At 40.9% G+C, this 26106-nt stretch overlaps 1 protein-coding gene across 1 annotated transcript; it reads right to left on the bottom strand.

The window, feature by feature from the left end:
• Positions 1-1366: 1366 nt before the first annotated feature.
• mgmt (O-6-methylguanine-DNA methyltransferase) lies at positions 1367-21220 on the bottom strand. The gene is given in 6 exon segments (XM_034238037.1): positions 1367-2178; positions 5100-5239; positions 9669-9705; positions 9707-9830; positions 18562-18710; positions 21145-21220. Coding segments are annotated over 6 exon segments (645 nt in total). The 5' UTR covers positions 21211-21220; the 3' UTR covers positions 1367-2049.
• Positions 21221-26106: the final 4886 nt, after the last annotated feature.

Genomic DNA, 26106 nt, shown 5'->3' with positions numbered 1-26106 from the left:
GCACTCCAGTACTCTCTCCCTCTTTCTGAAATGGAGGCAGATATTAGGCCAAAATTAAAGGTTTCACAGAGATTAACAGTGCGGATGATGAGATCGTCTCAGCCTCTTTTAATCTAATTCCTTTTTTATCTCCGAGCCAGCATGATTCGGAAGTGGAACACAAGGTAAAACATATCACCACAAAATAATACAGACATAATAATACTAATAATAATAATAATCATAACACTGCTACTGAGGCTGATAAATATTGAAATATCATAATAATGTTAAAATTAATAAAAAGGTGTGAATTATTTTTAAGAGATTGCTTGGGTAGCTCTGCAATTACACAGCCAATTACTGGCAGCGTGTTTGAAGCTTTGACGCTGGACTTGTTTTTCACCCTCAGCCACAGACCTCTACAGACATCAGTATCTCTGGCTGCTAAATTCACAGCCTTCCATAGAATTTACTTAGCCACGAGAAAAAAAGGAGGGTGCTTACAGTGCACTTCAGAGTGCGCCTGGCTTAAATGGGACCCCTTGTGGCTGTGTCACAGCTCCCTTCGTTAGGGGGCTGACTGTAGCCTGTAGTCACCACAGGCATCATTAGCCCTCTGTGAAACCACAGACTGAGTCTCATTCTTCATCTGCCTGTCTGCTGCCTCAACATCTACGCTGCAATGCTGCTCCAGCGGCAGAGAAAGTGAGTCCCGGAGCACGGAGATGATCGGATATGAAATTCAAAAATGCAGCAAAGTTCAAATGTATTCAGCGAGCGGGCCACTTGAATTGGTTGCGTAAAGGTTAGAGCCGAGGTTATTTTTGGAGGGCGGATTATTAGGCTACCTGTTCGTAGCAGAAGACGAATAACTATGGGCAAGTAAGGGTCGTTCTGAGGCGGCACTAGACTGTTAGGAGATTCAAGAACTTAGGGGAGAAAAGACTAAACTGTCAACATTACAACACATCATCGCGAGGAAATGAAATAAATAAAAGCGCAGGACACATTCAATTAAAGCAACTTCTATTGCTAAACACACACCACCACTGCTGGCCTCTCCATATGGTCTTTTTAAGAGAGAATAATTTATCCCAAAGGGATTAAACGGGGTTGTGATGAAAATAAAATAACGTATAACATTTAAGTTACAGATAAATGTGCAGGATGAATTCAAGGTTGAAATGTTGATTTCTGTTTCCCGTTCTGTACTGCCCTCTAATGGAAAACACTACTCAGAAATAAAAAGAGGAGCTCTGACATCCAGAGCTGCAGCGAGGAGAAAGACATACAGCATAATTAAGTATGAGCTGAACTGAGTGAACACTACATGAAATCGATTTTTAAATTAAATGCAATTAAAATGATGAAAAGGCAGGATTTGTCATTTTGAGATGTATTTATTTACACATGTCTAATGTAACATAAGTGCAGTATATAATACATAAGACGTCTCGGCTCTAGGTGGAGGATAAGGCGAGAGCAAACAATGAGATCTAAATGAAGACAAAATAAATGCTTCACTACAAAGCTTTGTAGCAGTAGAATTCAGAGCCGTTATCACTGGATGTTGAACAAAGCATTCACTTGGCAGGAAATTAAAAAACCAACGAGAGGTACAAAGACTAATTCTGCTTAGGAAAAAAAAAAAACAACAACAACAACAATGCATGAGACATATTTTTAAGGGAATAATAATTCTTTAGAAAAACCATTCCAGCACTATCTGGCAAACGCAACGGAGACCCACGGGAGCATATGTTTGTAATTCCTACTGTTCTCTGTTTAAGTTATTTTTGTACGTTCTAATTCTGCAACAACTCTGTATCACATTAACTATGCAGCATCTCTATTCTTAGATAAAAAAGAAAGAAGAATAAACTGAATATCTACAAGCAGCAGTTGTTCCACGGATTGTGCCAAGCACGCTAAACTTTATGGCCCTGTTTGTGTTCTTAAAAAAAGAAAAATCCCAGCCTTCTGTGTGTGTGTGTGTGTGTGTGTGTGTGTGTGTGTGTGTGTGTGTGTGTGTTTACTGAATGAAGGACAGTTGGCCTCTGTCATGCTTTAGCCTTCCCTTCCCTGCCTCTCATGGGTGAGCAGCCATTGTTTGAGATGGTCGCCCTTGCCGCTCATGTACGGCCCGCTCTGTCCACTGCTAGAAATGACTCGGTGGCAGGGGATGAGGAGAGGAACCTGGCACAGACAGACGGAGACAGAAAATTCAACTCGGAGGAAATAAACATGTTCATGTTCTGTGAAAATTACACATTTTTACACCAGCGGACAACGGAGAGACTTCTAACTTCTTCTCTTAAAATAAAAACTTATTTTCCAAATGCATAAATTCAGGACGGATGAAGAAAAAAGCGTGTTTTAGTATAGGGGATTTATACTTACAAATATATATATAAATTCCATGAAGGATCAGAGCCTTTACAACAAAACTATGATGTCTTGTGAAAAAGAAAATATGTTCTTTATCCTGAAGCTGACATGTATTGTCACAGCATCACAACAGTTGGAGGTGTTGGTAGTAGATATGTGTTATGTATGAAAGAACGTCTGATTTAACGCATAAACGGTGCGACTTAAAAGTAACCAACATGCAGAACATATGAATCTGCATTTTGCTTCTTATGTCGGTGCACTGCATGAAAACAAAGTGCCACATCCGAAGTGTCTGGGTTTGATCCTGCACAAATCCACATTCAGGGTGATGGCTCAGTCTTTGGGTGTAAATGTTTTTTACTCTTTAATAGTGTAAAGCAAAGAAGCAATCAAAAATTAATGGGCAAAAACACCAGCAGGATGAATATTCAATCGAGAGGGTGTCAACATTAAGATCTGATAACCCTGTGATCATTAAAAAGAGGAAGTCGGTGGAGCGTTTACTCTTGTTGCAGACGACTGCCAGGGGGGTCCCGAGTTCTTTGTAAACTAAATGGCTGGAGAAAGATTAAACAAGCAAGCCTAAAACACTTCGATCATTGTGAATTCAGAACAAGAAGAGTGGCAACGGTGATGAATGAATCACAGCAATTAATCCCTTTAAAATATTCGTAATGTTGCCCCCATTGTCTTATCGTTATAGTAAATACAAAATCCTCCCAACTGTGGCTGCTATGTGACTATATTTCTCCAGTTATCCCGGCTTGATGGCTGCACCTCCAGCCTTTTCTATAAAAGTTGGACATGCAGTGTGTTTCAGTTCAAATCCATCATTAAACCCGCTCCCATATCAACAGCAATAAAACTTTCCGAGCCCCAGATTAACCTTGCAGACAGAGAAATACTGCTCGAGTATTCCGATCAATACTGTTCCCCGGGTTTGGAGGGAGAGCAGGGTACCCTCAAGGCCTGTGGATCTGCCTCCTCACTTGGGGGGAAAAGAGCACTACACCAGGCTTATCAATACTCAAATCCTGGTGAAGAAGAAGTGCCACAGAGAGGCGAGGATCGATCGAGCACACTGAGCTTTTCACAGTTGAAGCCTGAGTGGAGCAGCGCTACTGACAAGTAATTGACACTGACAATCTGACTCTGGATCTGTATCAGGAGCTGAGGGCTCAGGCTCCCAGCCTCCCTGACGAAAGGAAGGAAATGTGTGTAAAACACGAGACCGAGAGCTATTATACAGCCTGCAAAAGCAACGCCATTGGCTGATGTAATATATAATATGAAGAAACTAGTGCAAAACACAGTGGTTTGCTTGCATTTAATTGGTGCTTCAAATGACTTTTTGTATATTACAAATGCCTTTCTTCCTGCTTTACTAACAATAACAGTGCCAGGGTAAAAACACAGCACTGAGATGAGGCTGCACGCGAGCCTTTTTACTGCACATATGAGGGATAGCATCTCACCGGCTGTATTTCTGCACAATAAGTGTTCTCTGCCTCACAGAGCACACCGGTGGTGCCCACAGCACTACATGGGCAGAGCTAAACGGGCTTTGATCAAAGGGTTTGATCAAAAGAAGACACACCACTTGCCCTCTAGCCCTCCATTTTGTACACAGTGGATTCATGGGCCAAATGATGCAGGCCAGGTTTCCGACAAGAAACGGAGATTTGCTGCGAACATCTACAGTAAAGACTTGAGAGAACAGGAACAAAAGGTGTGGGCTTAAAATGGTGCTGTAGGTAGACTTTTAGTTCTCCGTCGCGCTCAAAGGGAGCCGTTTGTTTCGCCATTACACATTTTCGCACACCTGCAGATTAAACCACACATCCTGCATTTTTAAATGTATTTTAAAAATACCCTGTGTAGGTATTTTTTTTAAGTAATTAGTTGAAAATAGAGCCTCTTTAAGATATTAAAACAGATCAGATGGACTTTTTTTTAATTTTTTTTTATTGTGAACTAATGTTTTTGAGCACAAATGTACCCACAAAAATAGATTACATGTATCTATTTAATATTTGGATGCTCTATTTTTATTTACTGATTTATTCATCTACCATAACATCCATTTATTTAATCTTTTTCTAAACTTTAATAAGTAATTAAACCATAAACTGTTGATGTAAAACCTTTAAATCTATTGGAAATCATTTGTGGAATTTTCACATGATCCAAATTACATTTTTAAGACAATTTAATTGGAGCAATAACTGATACTTATCTTAATTATAGATTCATCTGTTGATTATTTTCTCGATTAATCATTAAGTCAAGAGAAGAAATAATAAATATGTTTATCACAGTTTTCAAGGTTCAATGTCTAATACCAAAAAAGATTGTGTTTACAGTTAAATGAAACAGCAAATTGTCACATTTTAGAAACTTTACCACAAATTGATGTTTCTTTTTTTTTTAAAGTAAAAGTGAACTGAATAAGATGATAAAATAGTAGTTTGTCATTTTTCTGTGAATTTATTAATTGTTTCAGCTCTATATTTAATACTGTAAGAGATGTTATGGTGTTTGCAGTGCTATCTTCAAATTCCTTATTTACTACTGTTAGAAATAACTCACTTTCTTCTTTGGTCTAGATGCAAAATTCAGAGTCATTAAAATCTCAAAATCATAAAAAACAAAAAAGGAACTTTCACTACCTGACTGAATAAAGTAAGTAAGAATGAAGCCTGTCAATCAAAGTCAGCCACACTCACCGGGTTCCTCCTCATGGCCCCTCCCACCGCCTGGGCGGCTCTGGGGGTTCCCGCCATCTCAGCGAGGCGTTTGTACGAGACGGTCTCTCCAAACTTCACATCCCTCAGAAGTACCTGCAGCACGCGGCTGGTGAACGTGTCTTCACCACAAAGCAGAGGACAGGCAGGGGAACAGAGGAAGAGGGTTCCTCATTTAATTATACATCTACATGAGAGGCTGATGACAACAAGACAACACTTTACTACAACGTTGATTTTCACTCCTTTGAAACAAACTGGTGTTTTGTAATTCTAATCAAAAGTTTAACATTTTAATCCGCATTATAGTTTTCCATCATGTCCAACCTCCCATGTTAGAGGTCCATCCCCTCTTCCAAGGGGCTTTGTAGGACTCCCTCTCTTCTCTTCACAATACTCATTAAACATCTACATACATAGAAGTCCCTCAATTTGACCTTAGAACTAACATTAACATGCTACACAAGCTGATGTGAGAAAATTATTTCTATGGCAGAAAAATCTAGGTTATGCTTTGAAAGGTCACAGCTAAAATTAAAAAAGTTCGCTCCTTCATTTAAAAGGATTAAGAGAGGCCAAAAAGACTGCAAATCTGCTCCAGATTTTTAATAATAATAATTTGAATGTTGCACACCATTTGTGGCAGTGGGATGACTTTGAGGTTAATCAGACCAATTTGTCCTTTTAATTGCTTTCTATTCAGAGTAGATTCATTATATCATCTTCACTTAAATGGCAGAATTCTTCAAATCATCCACAGCTTAACCGACCACATTAACGGCTTTGATTTCATTAGCACTTTAGCGGTAGCATTATCTTTTTTCCTCTGGATTAGCAGGCAGTGACTGAGAGGCATGTTTGTCTAGTTCAGATTCCTAAAAGAAAAAGGGAAACGTATTTGAAGCATCTCCGAAACCTTGAGACATTGATGCAGCGAACAACACTTTTTTTTGCACAGGGAACAAGATGGGGAACAATAGTCTCGTTATCAAGAGGGGGTGAAAATCTTCTAGTACATACATGTACTCAGTCATGAAAATTCAATTAGTGATCTCCCATTCTCTCTCATTTATATGGTCTAAGAGAGCACATGACAAGTGATCTATGAGAAATCCCTCTAAATTGGCATTGTGTGAAAACATGTCACACCCCTGTCTCTCTTCTACAGAGTGAACATCCTTTGCTCCCCAGGCTCCCTCGCTACCTTATAGTCACTCTCCGCTACACAAAGCCACGCGAACAAGGCAATTTGCCTAAACTGGGGGGAATAAGTGTAAAACCTAAAGGGGATATATTTGATTGATGCGCACCCATGTGAGTTCTTTGTCTTGAACAAGGCCCGTAGGTACTGTTTAATAATTTTTCAGGTAATAATCACGCTGTCAACGAGATGACGGGCTGTTACGCAGACAGACTTAATGTTATGAGGAGATAAGATACAACCCTGACATTTCCTTTATGCATTATTCTCCTTCATAAAGCTGGGATTTGGCCTCATGATGTGCGTTGTTAATATTGGTATCTCTTTGTCACCGGTGGGTAGATGACAACTTGTCCAGACTACAGCTTTGACAAATCCCTGTTGATGCGAACGTTATTGACAAACAACCAAAGTCACGCTCACTTTTACCTACAAGGAGACTGAGCAACAAGCTACAGGGCTGTTCACACCTTCTATAAATCCTGAGGAGATGCTTTACCTGGAAGGTTTTACTTCTCCGACAATTCTGGACAAAAACAAGTGTCGGCGCTCTCATCTGCCGGCATAGAGGTTAAAGAACTTTGCCCTCATCAGTGTCAGTGACAGAGACTCCATGCGGGTCACTCGAGGTGACCAGCAATGATTTGGAGAGCAGTCCCCGAGCCCCATACTTCATAAAGGGCCTAATACGCTGTGTCTGGGGGTCAGGACCCTCTTTAGATCGGGGTGCAGTGATGTCAATTGTTTAAATAAAAGTTGAGAGGAACCACTTACATGTTTACAGGCATCCCATAATTATGTCACAGGTCATTACCTACTAGGAGGCCAGGTGATAGAACCACCGCAGAGGCACGGACAGATTGAGCTAGAGTAAAATCGAACAGATCTAGTGATTATGAAGGTATTGACATAATATGATTGATTTGCTCATAATGTTGTATATGAGAGCAATTTGGAAGGAGGAGAAATACTATAATAAACTTTAATCCATCAGCCCAGCTAATGATAGGTTTTGGGAGATGCCTTCCAGCTGACAGTCCCCTCAAACATGATTGTGACAATAAAAAGACAATGGTAGAAATGCAGCTACCTCATTATCCTTTGTGTCTAATGGGATGGAAGACTTTGACTCCCAGTCAAAGTGTCTCTTGAGTCTGGAGGGATCCGTACTTTTGAAGGCTGACGGGGTGCCCATGATTCTCTGATTATTCGATATTCTGAAAACGTTCATTTCCCTAATTCCTCTCCACATCACAGGGGCGAGTCCTGGTGAGTGTCTCATCTCGCCCTGTGCTGTGCACAGGGGGAGGTTCAGCCTCCTGCAGGAACAGTCATTTGGGCTTTGAAGAGCGCCCTTCCCCCCCTTTGCCTGGCCCCCTCCCTGCATATTCCCTGTGCCGCTTACCGAGACTAAGATCCTCTCGTCTGTTACATATGGATGTATAATTAATGAGATAAGAATATGCATCGTTTTGAGAACTCATGATGGTGTCTGTGTTTTTTGGAGGGGGCCATGGCAGTGCACGCACACATGCACACACACACACACACACACACACACACACACACACACACACACACACACACACACACACACACACACACACACACACACACACACACACACACACACACACACACAAGCTCATTGCGCACGACACGCGCACACTCGCCATTCCTCTACCTCCGACGACCAGACTTGACTTGTGTGTGATGTTGCACATGACAATCAGTCAGGCGGCACAGAGAAGTGCTCCTCGCTTCTCCTTTCATGTCACCTCTGTTGCTCAGGTATATGGTGACAGCTAATATGAAAAGTGGCTTGTTTTGTCAGAAATGTGTAAATAAACATGGCAACACTTCAAGTGAAGGTCACAACTCAATATTACATGACAAGTGCTGCGAGAGCGCTGTCGCGTTCAGGTTCTCCCACAAGATAACTGAGCAAACAAAAGTTGGTTGTCACAGATTGTAATGACCTGATTAAACTTGTATTTTCTTCCCAGGCAGGCGGCAGCTGCTTGACTTGATCGAGTATGCATTTGTACAGCACAGAGGCAAAATAATAATACTTAATATTTGTGAATTAACAAGAAGAAAAAAGCAACCTTCTATTTTCCTCCCTCAAAAGACAAATACTCCTGATGCTCACATTTAACATGCTTATACTGGCATGGCCTATGGTTCTGACTACTGAGAGCAATCCAAGCCTAAACCCTGTATTTACTGAGCCCCAAAACAACAGGCGAGGGAGAGAGGTGGAACACAGCACAATCACCTATTCAGATCAGGTACTAATGAAGAATTCCATCTATCCTGAAATTTAATTAAAACCCCAAAGACTTCAGATGAGATGCGATTTGAAAGAGCCTGGGGCTGGTACACAAGCACTTGGTGGCGAAGGGAATCACACTGAAAGTTGATATCGTAATTGGTCCTGATGTATTTCTGCATTGCCTTTGCGGGAGCGTGGGACTCATAGCTGTATACAGGGTCTCGATGGAGTACCTGCTCATTGAAAATGCCATCACTCAAGCACTGCAGATCTGCATGAAATTAGAGAGCAACTAGGACCTGATTGCAGGGGAAGAGAGGCACAATTGTTAAATGCATATATTAAAGTTTTTTTTTTTCCTGTGTAGGTGTGCTTCTGGGTATAAATTAGCACTTCTGCAAATGTTTAGGTTTAAATGCAATGAGCATCTCAGTGTGACAAAGAAATCGCCGGTAATTGTTTTGAAAATGGCACGAGCAACGATAAGTTTATGATTTGAAAAGTGAGTTGTCAGCCTGCGAGTACTGTTTGTTTCCTGGAAACAAAAGCGCCAGGGATAATTCATTCCTCGTTTTTTTCCTGAGCGCCCTCGATCATTCACTCCGCGGTCAGCACCCCCGGTTGAAATGGACACTAATTGTTCATTTTTTGGAGTGGGCTCATTTTACTCGCCCTAGGTGACTGGTCAAGCCAACAATAAGCTCATTCAAACTTTTACCACTATTCACATGTTGTCATTGAAGAAGAAAAAAAGCTTCCTGTCTGAAAATGTCAAGAGTGGAATTCGATCAGTTTCAAAGAATGTGCCAAGAATCATGGAAAATCTTGCCAAGACTAACACGCGTGGTAAGAGCTGCCACAGATTACTGAACCAAGTTACAGCTCTGTGTTCTGTTCTCTCTCCTTTCACTCACCCACTCACGCGCTTTTCCTCTGCTCTCTCCCTCTCCCTCTCTCAGCCATAAAATACTTCATTATAACACAGTGAGCCAGTGAGTGTAAGTGATGTAACTGACAATTAAGAGTGAAAGCCTGATCCCAGTCATGGCTCTGCAAATATTTATCCATGACAGACCTCCTTGCAGGGCGGGGTGGTGAAAGGCGGGGAGGGGGGAGACTCCCAGTGGTCTGCGGCTCACTGAAGTACGCCTGAAGCCATTCAACGCCGCGCTGCAACTCGGGGCTCGTTTCTGCCGGGCTGTCGTTGACCACACGGCTCAGGGGGGCCGCGCCGCTCCTGTGAGGGATATAAGGCAGGATGGGGAGTTGAGGTGGGGATCAGAGGAGCAATCATAATACCCAATTCTTGCTTGAATAGTGCTAAAATATGTCACAAGTGTGCAATAACACGCCACGGTTGAAACAGATGCAAGATGGCATCATTTGCCGAGTGAAACTAAAGTTGTTAATCAAGACGTGTTTAAAATCTTAAGTTCCACATTTCAGCTTTTGGGCTTTGACAAATATCAGAGCTGTGAAAAAGGGAAAGAAGCCTGAGAAACTCTAAAGACAGTAATCCAGGCATTTGTTCCAGAAGATAAACAGTGTATTTATATGAAGTGCAGCATGATAGAGTATGAAAGAAAACATTGTCGGGTCATGAGGAACGGCGCTAACAGTTTATTTCAAACAACTTTAAGGAAGCAGAACCAGCTTGTGGAAAGAAAGGGAGTTTTCAAAAGTCTTGCAGCTGCTACGGAACAAAGTTAAGAGCAGCGTTAACAACAGTTTTAACTCTGCTTGGGTCTAGTTTATAGTTCATGACAAGAATAAATAGATTTGTTGGCCAGAGTGGTGCTGGCCAGCAAAGCACTACACTTGGACGCACATCTTAGCATGAGTAGCTGCTTGGAGGAATTTGCCGATGGTTGAGTTGGCATCACTTAACAGCTGAATTTCTCTCCGCTGCTGACCACCCCCCAGGTCAATGCAAGCAGACTGACCCATATTTGACACTTAAAGACCCTACTGGGAAGGTCTTCTCTTAGCATGTGCATTACTACAAAGTGGACCTCAAGCTGTGCTGTGGATCTAAAGCAGGCCGCCAATTCCATTAACTGGTGTACAGGACTTATAAATAAATAATATCACCATTTAAGTGCCACTTTTTCAAAATTGGCTTATCCTGTATGGTATTAATAATAGACATTTACTTTGTTAAACACACAGACCGTCTCTCTCCTGCCCGCCGTAGCAACACGGCCCTAAAGTGTTTTTACACTTCTGCAGGTCACAGTTTGAGCATCGTTTTATATTGGACATGTGAAGCTGAGGTTTACTGGAGTGTTATGACTGAGCAGGTCAGTTTTCAGGGAGCTGCTCTCTCTGCTACTTTGTGGCTGTGTGATGAAAGTCTCCCGGGTGCCGTTTAACAGTGGGTGTAAATACAGTAAAAGGTGTAAATACTCTAATTTCTAAATAAACCACACAGCAGTTTATAGTTGAGTGGTGAAAACTCGGAAACCCACCAGCGGGTCCTGGGCTGAGACCCTCTCAAACAATGGCCATGGCTCATGGCAATCTCTGTCGGCATGGGTGAGTGCCCAGCCAGCCCCTACTTGTCATTGTCTCTCCTTGCTATCCCCCCCCTCCCTCCGCTCACCCTCCTCATTTCCCCCTCTCTATTTCTCTATCCTCCCACTCCAGCTCTTTTGGCTCCGCACCACCTACACCCCCCCAACACACCCACCATCCCCCCTCCACTCTTTTCTCTGTGCAAGGATCTTCAGGCCACTGTCCCCCCCCCCCCCCCCCCCCCCTCGCCTCCTCCCACCTCCACCGCCTCCTCTACCCCTCCGCAGCCCCTCTTTCTCTCTGAGAGGATGTTCCAGCCGCTGCACACTGACAGCTCGGGGATATTGTGTGTGGAAATGTTCCTGTTGGACCCGCAGGCCCTTACAATCTACCGGACAAAGGCTAGAGCACCTTTGCTTAAGGCTTGGCACCTTTGACCTCCAGCTCACACTTCAGACTTGTCACCGTGGCTAATTTTTCCCTCTCCCCTCAGCCCCTCCGTTATGGATGTGCCGGCTTCAAAGGTGTTTCGAGTGAAACAACATTGACAGTAGTAAAAGTTAATGCAATGCAGTACATGTTATGGCCGGTAAACAACACCAAAATAAATAAATAAAAGTAGAACAACATCAGTCGAGCTGAAGTCTGTCACCTCGAGGTGCAATGGGGGATTGTTTTTAAAGAGCATGTGGGCAGTGGAGATGTAGCTCCTGCGCTGGCAACATTTCCAGTCGCTTCAGTGAATTACAAATCAAGCAGCATCATATCATGTTTAGAGTGTCCAGTCTGGCATATTAGAAACTCTGCCCTTCAAATGTTGGATTAGAGATGTGTGATAAATGTTGGGTTTATCACAAAGAAACTCTCAAAGTAGGAGCAATATTTATATGTATTGGCCCATTTATAAGCAACTGCCATCACTTGTTTGGGAAAAATAACAGAATTATAATTAGTAGTGGTCAAAAATACTATTTATATAACTGTGTTTCATAAATAAATTCAGTATAAATTTGGTTTAAGCTAAATTGTTATTTATTACCTTTTGACTAGTGAAATTCATATATTTTGTCAGTGTCCTTGAGGTGTTTACTATTTCATCACAGGTAAGGAAATAGGAAACTAATTCCAAACTAGCCAGGATCTGCTGCACTAAAAAGAATATTTCCCTTGATAGAAGATTGTGATTTGAGTAAATTTCTAATATTGTGCTCCTGTCACAATCAATTTCCAATTACCATAAATCATTGCAGCGTAAAGTGGGACTCATTTGGAGTTCTACCTATTTTCCAACTCTAATATAAAGAATGAATTGAGCATTTATATAATGTTAGAGGTTATTTCATTCATCCTGGAGGAAACAATCAAAGGAGACAAAGGAACAAAAAAAGAAAAAGAATAGCTGGAATTAGATTTGTCAATTTCCTTTGGCATATTCTGTATCTTTAGTTGCACTAAGACTTCAGTAAGACTTTTTCTATCAGCTGCAGACGCAAGAATGGAACAGGTTAACCACAGGATCTAATTGAAAGGAATCTGGCGAAGGGTGTAATGGTATATTGCACAAAAAGGGGAAAAACTCAGAACTCATGCCTCCATCCTGTGAAGCGTGATGGCGCTCATCCTGACTCGATCGGCTGTCACTTTTGACACAGCCTGCCAGAGTTCTCCTTCACCGATCATGGGTAACATGGCGGGTCAGAGGATGAAATAGAAAAGGCCAAGAGCAGTCCAATATTTTCCTCAGCCTTATAGCCGCAGATACTTAACTCAGAGACGTCAAAGACTCAAGAGAGCATGAAAAAAGCCTAAAATGACTGTCTAAAAAGGGAAGAAAATACAGCATGTCTCTATGAATGTCAAGATCCTGATGGTCTCTGAGCCAAAGGCTGTGATACAATTGTAAGCCACTAGCTCAATGCAGCGCGTTCAACCATTTGAAGATCATTCAGATGCCTATCTAGCCACTGCAGCACTAAAGTGTAGAGCTTTTCCGAGTGGTAAGCTGTAAGGAATGCTTCCTATTTCTGTTTTGGGGCGCATGTTTTGTGCTCCACTGTTTCAAAATAAAAACAACTCGGCCGGATAAACTGCTCTCCAGATATCCAACAACTCTTATTAGCGAATGTCCGCCAAAGAGGCCGCTACACTCAATCCAATGTGTAAAGGTGGTGGTAAAATACTGCAGAGTAGGCAAAAAAGCACACAACAATTAGGTCTTCTCCCAACTGGCTAGCCACAGGAGTCAGTGAAGGCATGTATTACCAGAGCCCTAACTCTTACTCCATTATGTAGTGTATCCACACCCCGACGCAGCAATGTTTATCTACAACAGACTACTGAGCAGTTTCAAATAGTGTTTTTAGCCTCTATTCTCAAGTGCCATAGCAAGAGATTCCAATTACCCGAATGGTAAGGAGCCAGTGAGGGAGGCATAAAGTACATTAGGGATCCCCTGTAACTGCAGGGACCTTTTAGAGCCTCCACTGAAGAGGGCCGAGAGACTGGAGGGACAGTGACCCTGCATGGATAGCCTCTGTCAAAATTTGACCACGTCAAGCACAAAGGCATTATGGGAATCCAGTGTCACCAAGTCCTAATTACTGTCTGTGTTCAGAGCAAATTACTGCCTTGTTCCTCTGATTAGCGAGGAGGCTAATCTTCACCTGTGTACGCCAGCACTGCTGAGGACCCTTGAGTGTTAGCGCTTCGTCTTCTGTAATTTATTTTTAAATCAGTGCCCGCTCCCAAGAGTTTTGAGTGTTTTGTTGTGAACCGCTTACCATGATCCCCACCACCGCCCCCTCACCCCTAAATCCTTGACTAAATCCTTGTTTGGTGCCGCAGGAAGATAAGCAAGAACAACACTTGGGCATAATTGACTCGTACTCCTCTCCAAGATGTCAGAGCGGAATCATCTCTTTGCATATTGCCTCAGTATGTCACACACTGTACACTTCTGCATGTTGCAGATATAGAATCCAATCAAGTTCTAAAACAAACCAGCTCAACCCTCGCGCCGGGAAAAACTTCCCGGTTGACAGCAGGGAAAAAAAAAAAAGTGCAAGGAGCTGCTTTTAGCTGCGTCCCTGCAGTGAAGGGTAACTCGCGCTCGGCTTACGTCCTCCTGGAGGTTCTGTTTTAAAAACACAACATTTGCACATTTTTATCTGAGTGAATGTTATTGTCTCGTCTGCGTGGGGCGGTTTACAGGTAGTGTGTTACACAGGTGTTGGTTTACACAGGAAATGGCACATGCAGCCTGATTGGGATGGTCCCGAGAGACGGAGGCATAAACGTAGAGCACAGATGGGTCCAAGGGCCACTGGGAGCATCACCTTAATGAATACGCAGCTGAGTACTACACTTCATAACATGCAAAACAATATTCTAAGGCCGCAGTAAAAAATAGAACAAAAATCTTCTGAATATCATTACACAATGAATTATTCATACCATTTCTAAAGGGACCACGTCAAAAAGTCTCCCCCCTGCTTTATTGATGATTTCATTCAATATCTCTGCAGATGCTTGTTTATATGACAAAGCATTTTAGTTACCAATGTAAGCAGTTTATTAAGCACACAGATGTGTCAACATATCTAGCAAAATAACAATTTAAATTGATTACAATTATGTGTCAGACTAAATATAAAAGAGAGAGAAAAAGAGAGACGGAGAGGAAGCGAGGGGAATTCTAGTGGAAAAAAAAATAAGTTGTTGATATGGTTCCCGGTGTGTGAGCACATCATGTAAACAGGCCCCAAACAGGGAACACATTTACCATGCCGCTATTCAGTGTGAACCAGGACATTGATTCACAACACTACACGAGTGTGAGAAAAACGATAAATGCATCACCTCAGATATTTCACACCAGCGTTGGTAGTGTGTAAAAGCTGTTGTGACAGCTTGGGTATTAGGGCTGGATAGATGGAAAATGTCTGGCTGCTTATGAATGCCAATGTGAAAGGGGTGACGGGTTTGACACAAAAACACTCCACCTCAGAACAATTAGGCTGTTCTCAGGCCCCATCCAGTGTTGTCAGTGATAATGGAAAGCTGTGAGGATAACTGGTGATAAATAGACTTTAACACCCTCCTCCTTAAGACCAATGCAGTCCTGCAGTCCTCTCATATGCTTAACTAATCATGAGCATGGCCAGCAAAATTCATACAAAAGACTAATTACTGTTGTACTTCACTTCAGTCTCAAAGGCCTCTTATATAAGGACTTGGGGGTTCTCTTGCCTCTTTTCTCCTCTTGATGGGTATTTTTTTACAAGTAGGCCTCATGCTAGACAAAAGCGTTTAAAAATTGGTGATTGCTTTCATCCGCTTTAATTACATTCAGAAATGGCATTTCTGCTACATAATACACCACTATTGTTTCAGAATTATCTGGCTTGGGGAGTAAAATCTACAATATTCGACGATGCTCCCGAGCTAAATCGCCTCTTGAAATTGAAATATGCAGCTGAAATACAAAATAAAAGCCAGCCTTTGCTGCTGATATAGTGGAAGCGCCTTGGCTTTCTCCAGAATGCTATTATTATGCATATCCAGGTAGAAAGTTAATTAACCCAAAGCTTAAGCTAATTATGGTAGCAGAATGCTATCAACCAAACGCTTTCAGTCAGACAGCTGTCCAGAATTTCATTTGCTAATCATTTGTCTTTTGCCGGAGCATATGGTACATTTCCCCACTATCACAGCAACAACAAACAGATGAAAATCATTAACTAAAAACAATGTGCAATTTGAAAAATTAGACACGGATTTATAAGGCTTTGTGTCAGAGAAAAAAAGGCGGATTTATGGCCTGGGAAATATAATGATAATTTTTGGATTTAGCCACTTAGGATTTTAGGCAGACCATGTGACTCAAGTGTGCTGGGAATTCAGATGCACAAATATATTGTTTATATCTATATGCAAATGAGACTGAGAAAGAGAATGTTTATCCGTGTAAAATTAATTACAATTTTCAATAGGAGCATATGCAAAGAGCTTGTTCTTAACAATTTTTAGCTTCTAGCACATTTTGTGCCTGTTTTTAACAACACAATATTTTTATGTTGTTAAAAGTAGAAATCCCTCAGCGCTGAATTAAATCAATTATTTTCAAAGAAATGCTTCATGCATTTTTTTTTTCCTTTCTTTTCATAAAAACACATCATAGTGGCTGTTAAAGGGTGATTGATATCAGCATTGCCTCGCGACATTATCAGGCAATAAAGGCTACTCAGGTTCTAATGCAACATGTCATACACAGGCTCCTGTAGTACATTTCTATTGAGGACCTCACAAGCTAAATTGCTTTTTTCCTGCTCCCCCACATCTCAGCCAGCTTGACAGACAAATTGATCAAAGCATTGTAAAATAATATGCTCACAAAATGTCTCGGGGCAGGAGTCCAGCCCTTTTTTTATTTTTCACCCTAATAAAAAAGTACTCTATGATTTCCTCTGTATTATGTGTCTGTGTGAAAGAGGCGAGAAGCATCATATTTCAGATAATAGTAATCTCCTGTAAACAAAATGCGTATCATTTTTCTGTGAACGGCGAGGCCATGCTAAAAACTAAAGAGGGGAAAAAGCTGGTTAACAGGGAGGCTGGTGCGTAGGGCCCCAACAGGGGTTGTTGAGATGTAATGAATTTGTTCATCTGATGGTGCCTTCAGGGCTGTCGTTAGACTGGCAGAGGAGGTTGATTTTAGGAAATGTTCCTAAGATCAGTTAGGAAGCAAAAGGGGCTTGAGACGTTTCTATTAGAAAGAGCTGACGGTCATGGTGTGTAAGCAATACTTCAAGGGCGTTTATGTAGCTATAATGGCATTTATCAATAACTATCTATCAATGCCAGGAATACTATTGTTGCTGCACCGGCTGTTCAACACCAAGCAATAGTGAATGCTTAAAAAAAAACATAGAAAGCAAACACAGTCGTATAAGCCAGCAAAGCTTTGAATTGCACACAAATATACTACTGTAGGTCTTACTTTACGTTATGCATAGATGTTATCTATTTCCCTTATCCAAAATATGCGCTTAGAGATCATTTATCACACTGACTTCCTAAGCCGGCACCACACCACATCCAAAGCTGGAAAGAGCCTTGTTTAGTATGTCATAAATAAATCAATGGAAATGGCTGATTTGAACTATTACTGCTACAGGCAGGCTTTTGTGAGATCTACATGTAAAGCCGCTTGCAAAGATAAGCCTATATTTTGTCACTTTATCTCGCCTCCCTTAATGCCTGTTTACATTGTGTTACTCCATATATCTGAGGTGGCTCTAGTTCCCCTGTCCTATGACAATAACATCGCATTCAACTGGTCGTGATAAAATCTAAACATTTTGTTTAATGATTTCTCGCTCACACATTTGAGAACATACAGACAGCGATGTGATCGGAGCATCACTTATGACCGACATAGCAAATGATATTAAACTGAGAAATGATCTAGTGATGCGAATCATTAAATTCATTTGCATATTCCTACTGAACCTGAACACACAAATTAAACCCTGTTCACAAGGAGATGGAGAAAGGTGCTTGCGCATGGTTACAGGACATCTTCCATAATCAAAATTCCATATTATTAATTTTCTTCCTTCAACTCATTAACAACAAGTGGAATGTTTTTACTGCTTGATGAATTTTGGGAAATAGCAGACAGTCGGGAAGGAAACACATGTTGAGGTATAATATACAAGGTCATTAATGGGTTTCCATAAATTACAATTTCAACATACATTTTCAAAAGGATAACTTCCTATCTGGGCGAATTGGAAAATGGTTTAATTTCCCAAACCATTCAAGTTTGTCAAATGCGAATCTGTGGGACATGGATATTTAATTTCAATCTAATCAAAACTAATCTGAGATGTAGGATGCGGACCTGTAAAAATAAGGAATGAGTACTTATTAACGCCGGGTTTAATCAGATTCAGTCGCTTCAGTAAGGCTGTCAAGACCCTAACAATTTTGAGGAATGGGTATGGCATTAAATGCAATCACATATTACATTTCTGAGTGTCGGTCTACAGCCAGAACTACTGCATACAACTTGAGGGGAACATAAATAAACAGGAACGAACAGTCCCTGCTCCCCATGGCCTGTGCTGACCCTACAGACATCCGCTCTAATCAACTCCCTTGAGGGTAATAAACAAGTTATTTTTCTGAAATTTCAAATATACTGCAGGAAGAATCACAACCACATGCCATCAGAAATCTAATTTCAAGCCCAACTGTATTCTAGTGCCCCTCATATTTCTAGTGCCTGCTCATATTTGCCCAACTTTCTCCGGGATATTTCTTGTGGGATCTACAAAAATGCCCTGCTTCCAATGAGGAATGGTAGCACTCCATCACACGAGTGGATTCTGTCCGCCTGTAAATTTCACACCTTTGTTTATCACGTCACCAGCGCGGCTGTTGTACAGTACCTTTCAGCAGGTGCGACATCCATTAGGATCTGGATGGTGTGCACACCATTCTCACATCCTCTGACTTGGATCGTCCCCAGGGGGCTCAGCAATGAGATGGTCTTCTGAGTGCACTGGCTCTCCCTCTGCTTCTTCATCTCGCTGCCCTGCTAAGGAAGCACAAATTACACTGCGTTCATTGACATATTCATGTGGCAACTATCACAATTTCCCACATACATTTGCATTGAATGATCTATTGAAAACCTAGCGGGCCACCAACGGATGATGACTTACATATTTGAACACCTAGCCTCCAAACAATGTCATGATGTGACTTGATCCCTACATTACTATCCAATATTTCTTTTGTGCATGGAAAAGAATACGCCTATCTAACCAATAAATCGCCCATTTTTTCCCCTCTTTCTGTTCTATATATCACATAAATGAGAAAAACAATGCAGTCTGTTCCCTTGTCTGGTGGGGGATTCCCAAGATAGCTCGACATTATTTTCAATCCGTCATTTTTGGTTGATGGTCGGGATGTTTTTCTAGCATTAAATTTGTTCCTTAGGGTGCAACTCCGATGGGATTCTGGTTTCCAGCCCTTAACAACAGCAAAAACGTGCAGCTTTTCTGACGACTGAGATGGATACTGGCAATAACCAGACAGCAGTTCCTTTTTTATTTTTACTTTGAGGGAAGGAGAGATGATTGACTATGTTATATGTGAGTTTTTGAGAGATGGGGGTTATAATAAATAAAGGTCACATTGATTGCAAGAGTTTCAACCAAGGAAACCTTTCCTTCCTAGAACCTTGATGTGAAAAGTGTCTAAAGGGTACAAATACAATATGTCTTACTCCCTCGCTTTTTTTATTTTTTATTAGTACAGGTAATTCACATTCATATATTTCAAGTCACACGTTTGTTGCGTGCTGTGCTGCAAAGAATGATTATTTGAGTAATAGATTGTACTACTGAGATATAGTTAAAATTGTTTAGAATTTCCAAAAATTGTGAAAAATGTCTTGTACATTTTTTCCAAAGTGCTATTTTGTATTCTTTGCTCCGACCAACACTCCAAAACTTAAACACATATAGTTTGCAGGGCATTTAAAAAGGAGACAAGTACAAATCCTCAAATGTGAGGCTGTAACCTAAAAATAATTGCATTTTGAAAATGTGCGTTACACTTCTGTTACTTACTAGATGCAAGCATACGTTATAAGGCAATAACATAAAACAACTGGAGCTCAAACAAATAACCGATTCATTGCAACCAGTAATTCATTATTTTAATTCTCCTTTTACTTTTTTATTCTAGGAAAACATCTCAACATTTTCTAATTGAAACTTCTCCAATGTGAGGAAGGTCTGCTTTCCTTTGTCTTACTGTATGTGGTAGTTAAGTGAATTGTGTAGGGTTTGAGCTGTGTCAGACAAATACATTTAACAATTTAAATGTGGCCCCTTGAGTCTTAGGACATTTTAAATAATGATAAACTATTTTCATACATTGTTGATATACCAATTAATAACACATTTTTAAAATGTGTTGCAGGACTTAGACAACTAACTAATACATCTGAAAAATACTCCAGTGCTGCATACAGCTTGTACTTTTAATTTCAAGAATAGATTTTTTTTTCATTTAACAAAGGTTATGTGATAAGAAGTAGTCATGCATTTACAGTATTTCATTTAGACTTTCAGTTGCACCCCCTCTTCACACACACACACACACACACACACACACACACACACACACACACACACACACACACACACACACACCACATCTGTCATGGTATGCGATCACAAATGCGTCTGCTTCAACTTTCTTGTTTCTACTCTTGCAGCTCTCACTGTATTCATCGGGGGTTTGCCTGAACTGACAATAAAGGCGAGAATTTTCTGAGCCAAACAATGGTACAGTGCACTTTGGATAAGCGCTGAACACACTGTCTTCCATTTAGCAAGCTGGTAATAGACTCATAGATAGAATAATGGACTTTGGCAATAATGGCCTTGGCTAATAGTCTACACTGATTAAAAATAATGCTATCATGTTTGTTTTGCGCCGTTTTTGGTGCACAACACTAGTCTAAGTGACTACTTGAATGTTCGGATGTTTACACAGCTCTTCACGGTGAGGAACAACAAACAATAAGCAGCTTGTGTTGTTAAAAATCACTGGCAGCATCCTGGTGCTCGTCAATCATTTGACTCGTTTCTCATTACACTAGTTCCTGGTCAAACCTGCGTGATTAATTGAGTAGAAAGCGCGTGGTGACTGTGTAAATCCCGCATATCTCCATATAGTGTTATTTTTTATTGAGTACATTTATGCCGAAATCTACACGGAGATCGCCGCAAATCTTTAAGTGTGCAAGTATTATCAAACTACAAGAAACACACTTTTTTAAGTAGGCTAAGTGTGCATTTAATATGTTATAAATAAAAGCAGAGGTTCGTGACTTAATGCCTACACGAACTAACGTTCAGTAGTTTGAAACTACACGCGTATACATTTAAACCGCATTGTATGCCAGGCTTTGTTAAGTAACTTTAACGTTGTAAACTAGCCCTGTATCTTACAATGAAGCCTTTTCGTCCGTACGGTGTTTGAACGATATCCGCTTCTCCTCTCTGCAGAACCAACATGACAGAGAGTCTCTTCCTGTTTCTCCAGACTGCGTGGTCGAACCGGCCAATCACAGGAGGCAAAAGTCACATCTCGCTCTGTGATAGGCCGATATAAAGTCCTCGTTCCTCCCCCTGCCAGGGACAGACACGGAAGGCTTGTCTAATGGGTCTCAAATTGGGATTTGGGGTCCTTCAGGGGGTCCCTAGTAAACTGAAGACTAGTAATGGTAGTGATTTAGATATTGGATTTGCTTGATATTTTTACAGCAGGAAAAAATATGATAATGCATATTTTGAGCATTAATTCCGAACACTGTTATCTTTCCACTTATAGCTGAGACATTTCTGTGTCTCCAGTGACAGTCAGGTCTTCAGGGTCCTAGACATGATGTGTGTGGATAAAAAACACCTATGTGCTGCCAACAACCAATAACACATTATGTATTACCAACTAATAAAGTCAGCATGATAGTATGAACAACACATGGGTGCAGTGCACAATCCTTTTTATTAGAGTTTAGGCAGTTTAAAGGAGAGGTATACCTTTTGTTGCCTGGAGCAGTCATAGATTTAACTGAAGCATATATTTCAGTCATTATGACCAAGTGTGTGGCATCAGTCATGTATTGTTTAAAAGTGTCTGTTGTCCTCTGCAGCTTTATTTGTTATTTCTGTGATGCCTTCAGCTCTCTGCATGCCTCCGTTTGGAAGTGTAGGCCGGTGTGGGCCACAGCCCACACCCCATCTCAGCAGTGAGGGTGGGAGCGGGGGAGAAAACGCCACCCCTGCAGAGACCATTTTGAAATCTGTGAGGATTTCCGTGCCATCTGGACCCGCTGCCAGTCTGCCCCAGATAGTAAGGGTTGGCAACGGTACCCGACGGTGCAATATGGCTCTCTCTTTAATGAACTACTAACTGTCCCCCGTTTTAATTGATGTGACATTTGAGCCATTTATCTCTGACATTTCAATGAAGGATGATTCTCAGCCTTGCCATTTACTTTTTTGTGCTATTTTCTAAGAGTCATTTGCATTTTTCTGCTCTAAACCTGCTTTTTGTCTCTCATTAGCTAATTAGAGAGCAACATGCACAATTAATAAAAATGAACATAACCTAGTTTGATATAGGCTTGATGAAGGATAATCAGAAAATCACTGTTTTCTTAATATTCATCAAAAATGATGTGAAGGGCTACCTGTGGTAAAAAGGTGACTTCGATAAAGCCTTGTAACCTTTACCCACATACCAACATGTAGCCTACAGTGTTGGACAACTTATGTTCCCAGCATGGGGAGAATCAAGCTCAATTAATCAGCATATGATTGCAGTAAGCAGCCCCCTCTGCTGGATCTTCTGAGCCATACTGTTTGAAATCATTTTAATGCTGCATTCAGTGGCCAGACAATTATCATATGTGGCAGGCGGGGTGGATGCTTTTTGCGTTTGCTTTATTTCATTTAGAGAAAAAACAATTCTCAAATGTGCAAATTTAAAATTATTTAAATACATGTTTTGCTTTTTGTCATTCTATATTTAATGTATATTCATTTTAATTACTGCTGGCACATCAAAGCTGTTTGGCACATTTTATATTTTGTTTGTACAGTCATGTATATTTATTCTGATAAGTGCAAATGATTTATTTTGAAAACAGGAAATACTTTAGCCATGGTTTGTTGAAATAAACAGCCTGAAGTGCGTGTGAGTGACATTAAAGTATGGTATACGAACGGTTCCAGCCTCAATTGTTTTCCATAATGACACGTATTTTCAATCTTTTTAAGATATCCTTTAAAAACACGGCTGCACTGATGACGACTGTTCCTTTGATTGTGAGCAGCATCATTGCCAAGGTGTGGTGCCCTGTCTGTGTTGGCAGCCGGGCTGATATCTTTTGTTTGAGACTCAAAGAGCTCTTTTTCCTGTTCAGCTTCCCTCACTATTTTTGTTTGTGTGAGGTGTTGATGGACTTATATGTTGCACAGTTTCCTTTTAGTGTACAGCACCAGATGTTTGTGAGAATAACAACCCTAACCTTTTTTGTCATAATGACAGAAATTGTTTATTAGCAGTTTTGTCCATCCGGCAAAGTATGATTGTCATAGCTCACTCAAATACTGCCTGTGTGTGTCTTGCTCTCTTTTCCTGTGTTCGCAATCTCACTCTCGTGTTGGCGTGGGAGGAGTTGAAGTCATTTATGATATCAGATATTCTCTAGGAGAGCAGGAAAGTCCTGACAGACTGAACAACCACCATCCTCTCAGAGTGCTGTGTGTGAGTGTGCATTTTAATCAGGAGAAATGGCTCTGTGGGCCTCACATTGCACATCGAGGAGGTCTGGGTGTTCTCATTGTGTATACCCAGTGTACAGTAGATGTTATGTCTGTTCCTCTAAATCAAACCACGGAGAAGGGAGGAAAAAGGCAAACTGTTATTCTGTTCTTTTTACTTTGACACTTTGTTATTCCACCCCTCTCAAAAGAATTAGCCTGATCATCGTATAAGCAATGCCAATCATAGAGACGTGACCAAATGTCTCTGTACCCTCTAGTGCCCACTTATTTAGTGTGCCTGTGTGCCTCCGTCCCTCCATCTCTGATATGATGTGGCTTCTCTATTTTACTGTTGACATAGTGCTATGAATGTCTGAGCACTTTGCAAATGAAGAGGCTTGAACTCCTGACAGGCAGTGTCGCCGGCACCATGACACACTGGCCCGCACATGCTGTGCGGCATAATGATGACATTAGGATCCAGTGATAATATCAGGACGCACTTCAGATAAATGACTGATAAACCAGGGGTTGTGCCTCTCGTATTACACGCTTGACAGAGCAGCTAATCAGTGTCCAAGTGACTGCTATTACATAAATCATGAGCTCGACTTTGATGCATATTCCATCAGTGTTCCCTATTCATCACGTCATCTGGGGGAGACTCTCTGGATGACTGGCTGCCGGGCCAACACACATTTTAAGAGCACATTATGTTTTCATTAGAATTTGATATGATCCATTCCAGTGTTGATTTGATTTTACGTGCTCGGGTCATTTGATAGGAAACTACCAAGGAGAGGGAGTGTATTGTTACACTCTGCAAGCTGTTTAGGGTGTCATTTTACTCTCGCTGGCCACATTTACAGTCAAGATGCTTGTTGATAAACAGAGATGTTTTGTTCATTCATAATCAGATTTAATTGAAATTGTCAAAAACATCTTTATATTTTATTTATTTACACTTAATTCACATTCTTGGATAATTCACAGATTCACGGTAAAATACAGATTTCAGTATTAAAAAACTGAGAATTGCATTTTTGTTTTTGCAATAAAATCAGACACGTTCAGAGATGAAGTTGGAATGGAGGTGTGGGGTGTTGAAGTGAGTCACCATGTATGTTTTATTCTGCAGTATTGGGGTCAGAGGATGTGAAGGTGGGGGTGTTAATTTAATCCCCATTCTTACCCAGAGCATGGCCACACTCTCTAAGGAGCTTTATCTCTGACAACTGTGTCAAATTAGAGAGGCCACGAGCCCCTCATAAAGAATATGTCTGTCAGAGTACATTGTTCCTGGCCTCTGAAATATACGGCCGAGAGAGACAAAAATAGAAGATAACACCGAAGTTCCACAGTTGGACTTGAACATGATGAAATAATTTTCTAGCCATGTGATCCTGTCAGCGAGACAAACCGCTAATAAAACTGACGTCCACATATTATTCTGTACCTCCGATGCTTTGCTATTCATAGATTTCAATAAGCATTGTTGTATTCACAAAGCCTACCTGTTCCGGCATTATCCCGGATGTTTGTGTGGTCTAATTGTTTTTTATCTTTTATGCTAATAAAACGCTTGAACAGAGTTATTTAGAAAACTTTATTGGACGTTAATTCATTGTAATTCGGCCTTGCTGCGTGTAATTGATGGGAGTGTTACATTCCATTAGGCATGGTACATAACTCTAGGTCAGTCCAGTCTGATAAGTGCCCATCATTTATCTCCCTGGTATCATCGCTGTCCCACAGTCAAACATGTAAAACAACTCTTAATGTTCTCCCCAGTCCCCTATGGGTGTTTCTCCCTGTTATCATCATTGCCTCTATTCTTGAGGGACTTCCTCTGGAGACAACATTTTCATAGACCTTTGACCTAAACCATATTTTCCATTTGAATGGTCTAGCTAGTGAATATTTACAAGCATGTTTAATGTATAATAGATCTCATCTGCGAGTATCAGGACTCATTTTCTGCTCAGTCAGGTTCTGGTGGTAGCCTTGGCCCCTTGCTTGAGGTAATATTGACCCCTCTTAAAAACAAAATGACCTGGGCCTCATTTAGGCCAAGTAGTATGCATACATATTGTACAAGTCCATAGGGCATACATGTTTATAACAAGGAAAGCTTGCGGTCTCGAATGTAAACATCTTAGCACTGTAATATTATTGTATCAGTAAAGTCCCAGAAGGTGGTAGATTTAATAATGTGGGTGGATTATATAAGAGAGAGAAATAAAGCAGTAATTTGAAATTGTTTGGGGACCTTTTGTGTCAATGGTTATGGAGGCTAAGGGACAATTTCATTCCCTCAGGCCACTGTTAAAAAGGCAATGACTTTTCTTGTACATGCACAGCATTTTGGAATCTACATGCGTTACTAGCACCACAGGCCTTTATCATGTGATTAGTAATACATAATACATTTGATTCTATTATCATGCATGGAGAAAAAAAAAATGAATGAAGATGGTGAAAGGAAGAACACGTTGATGATGAATAACGTCTGCAGAGAAGTGCTTGAATATACATTTAATAGTGAAACAGATCTCGGTTTGCTGCTCATACAACCACAGGGTTTTTAATCTCTTTCTTGCCGATGAAAGTCCCAGTAATTGCTATATTTCCCTTTTTGTT

This window comes from Gymnodraco acuticeps, unplaced genomic scaffold (assembly GCF_902827175.1).
Source record: "Gymnodraco acuticeps unplaced genomic scaffold, fGymAcu1.1, whole genome shotgun sequence".
NCBI lineage: Eukaryota > Metazoa > Chordata > Actinopteri > Perciformes > Bathydraconidae > Gymnodraco > Gymnodraco acuticeps.
The sequence above is the reverse complement of the archived record's forward strand: the minus strand, read 5'-3'. Positions and strand labels throughout refer to the sequence as shown.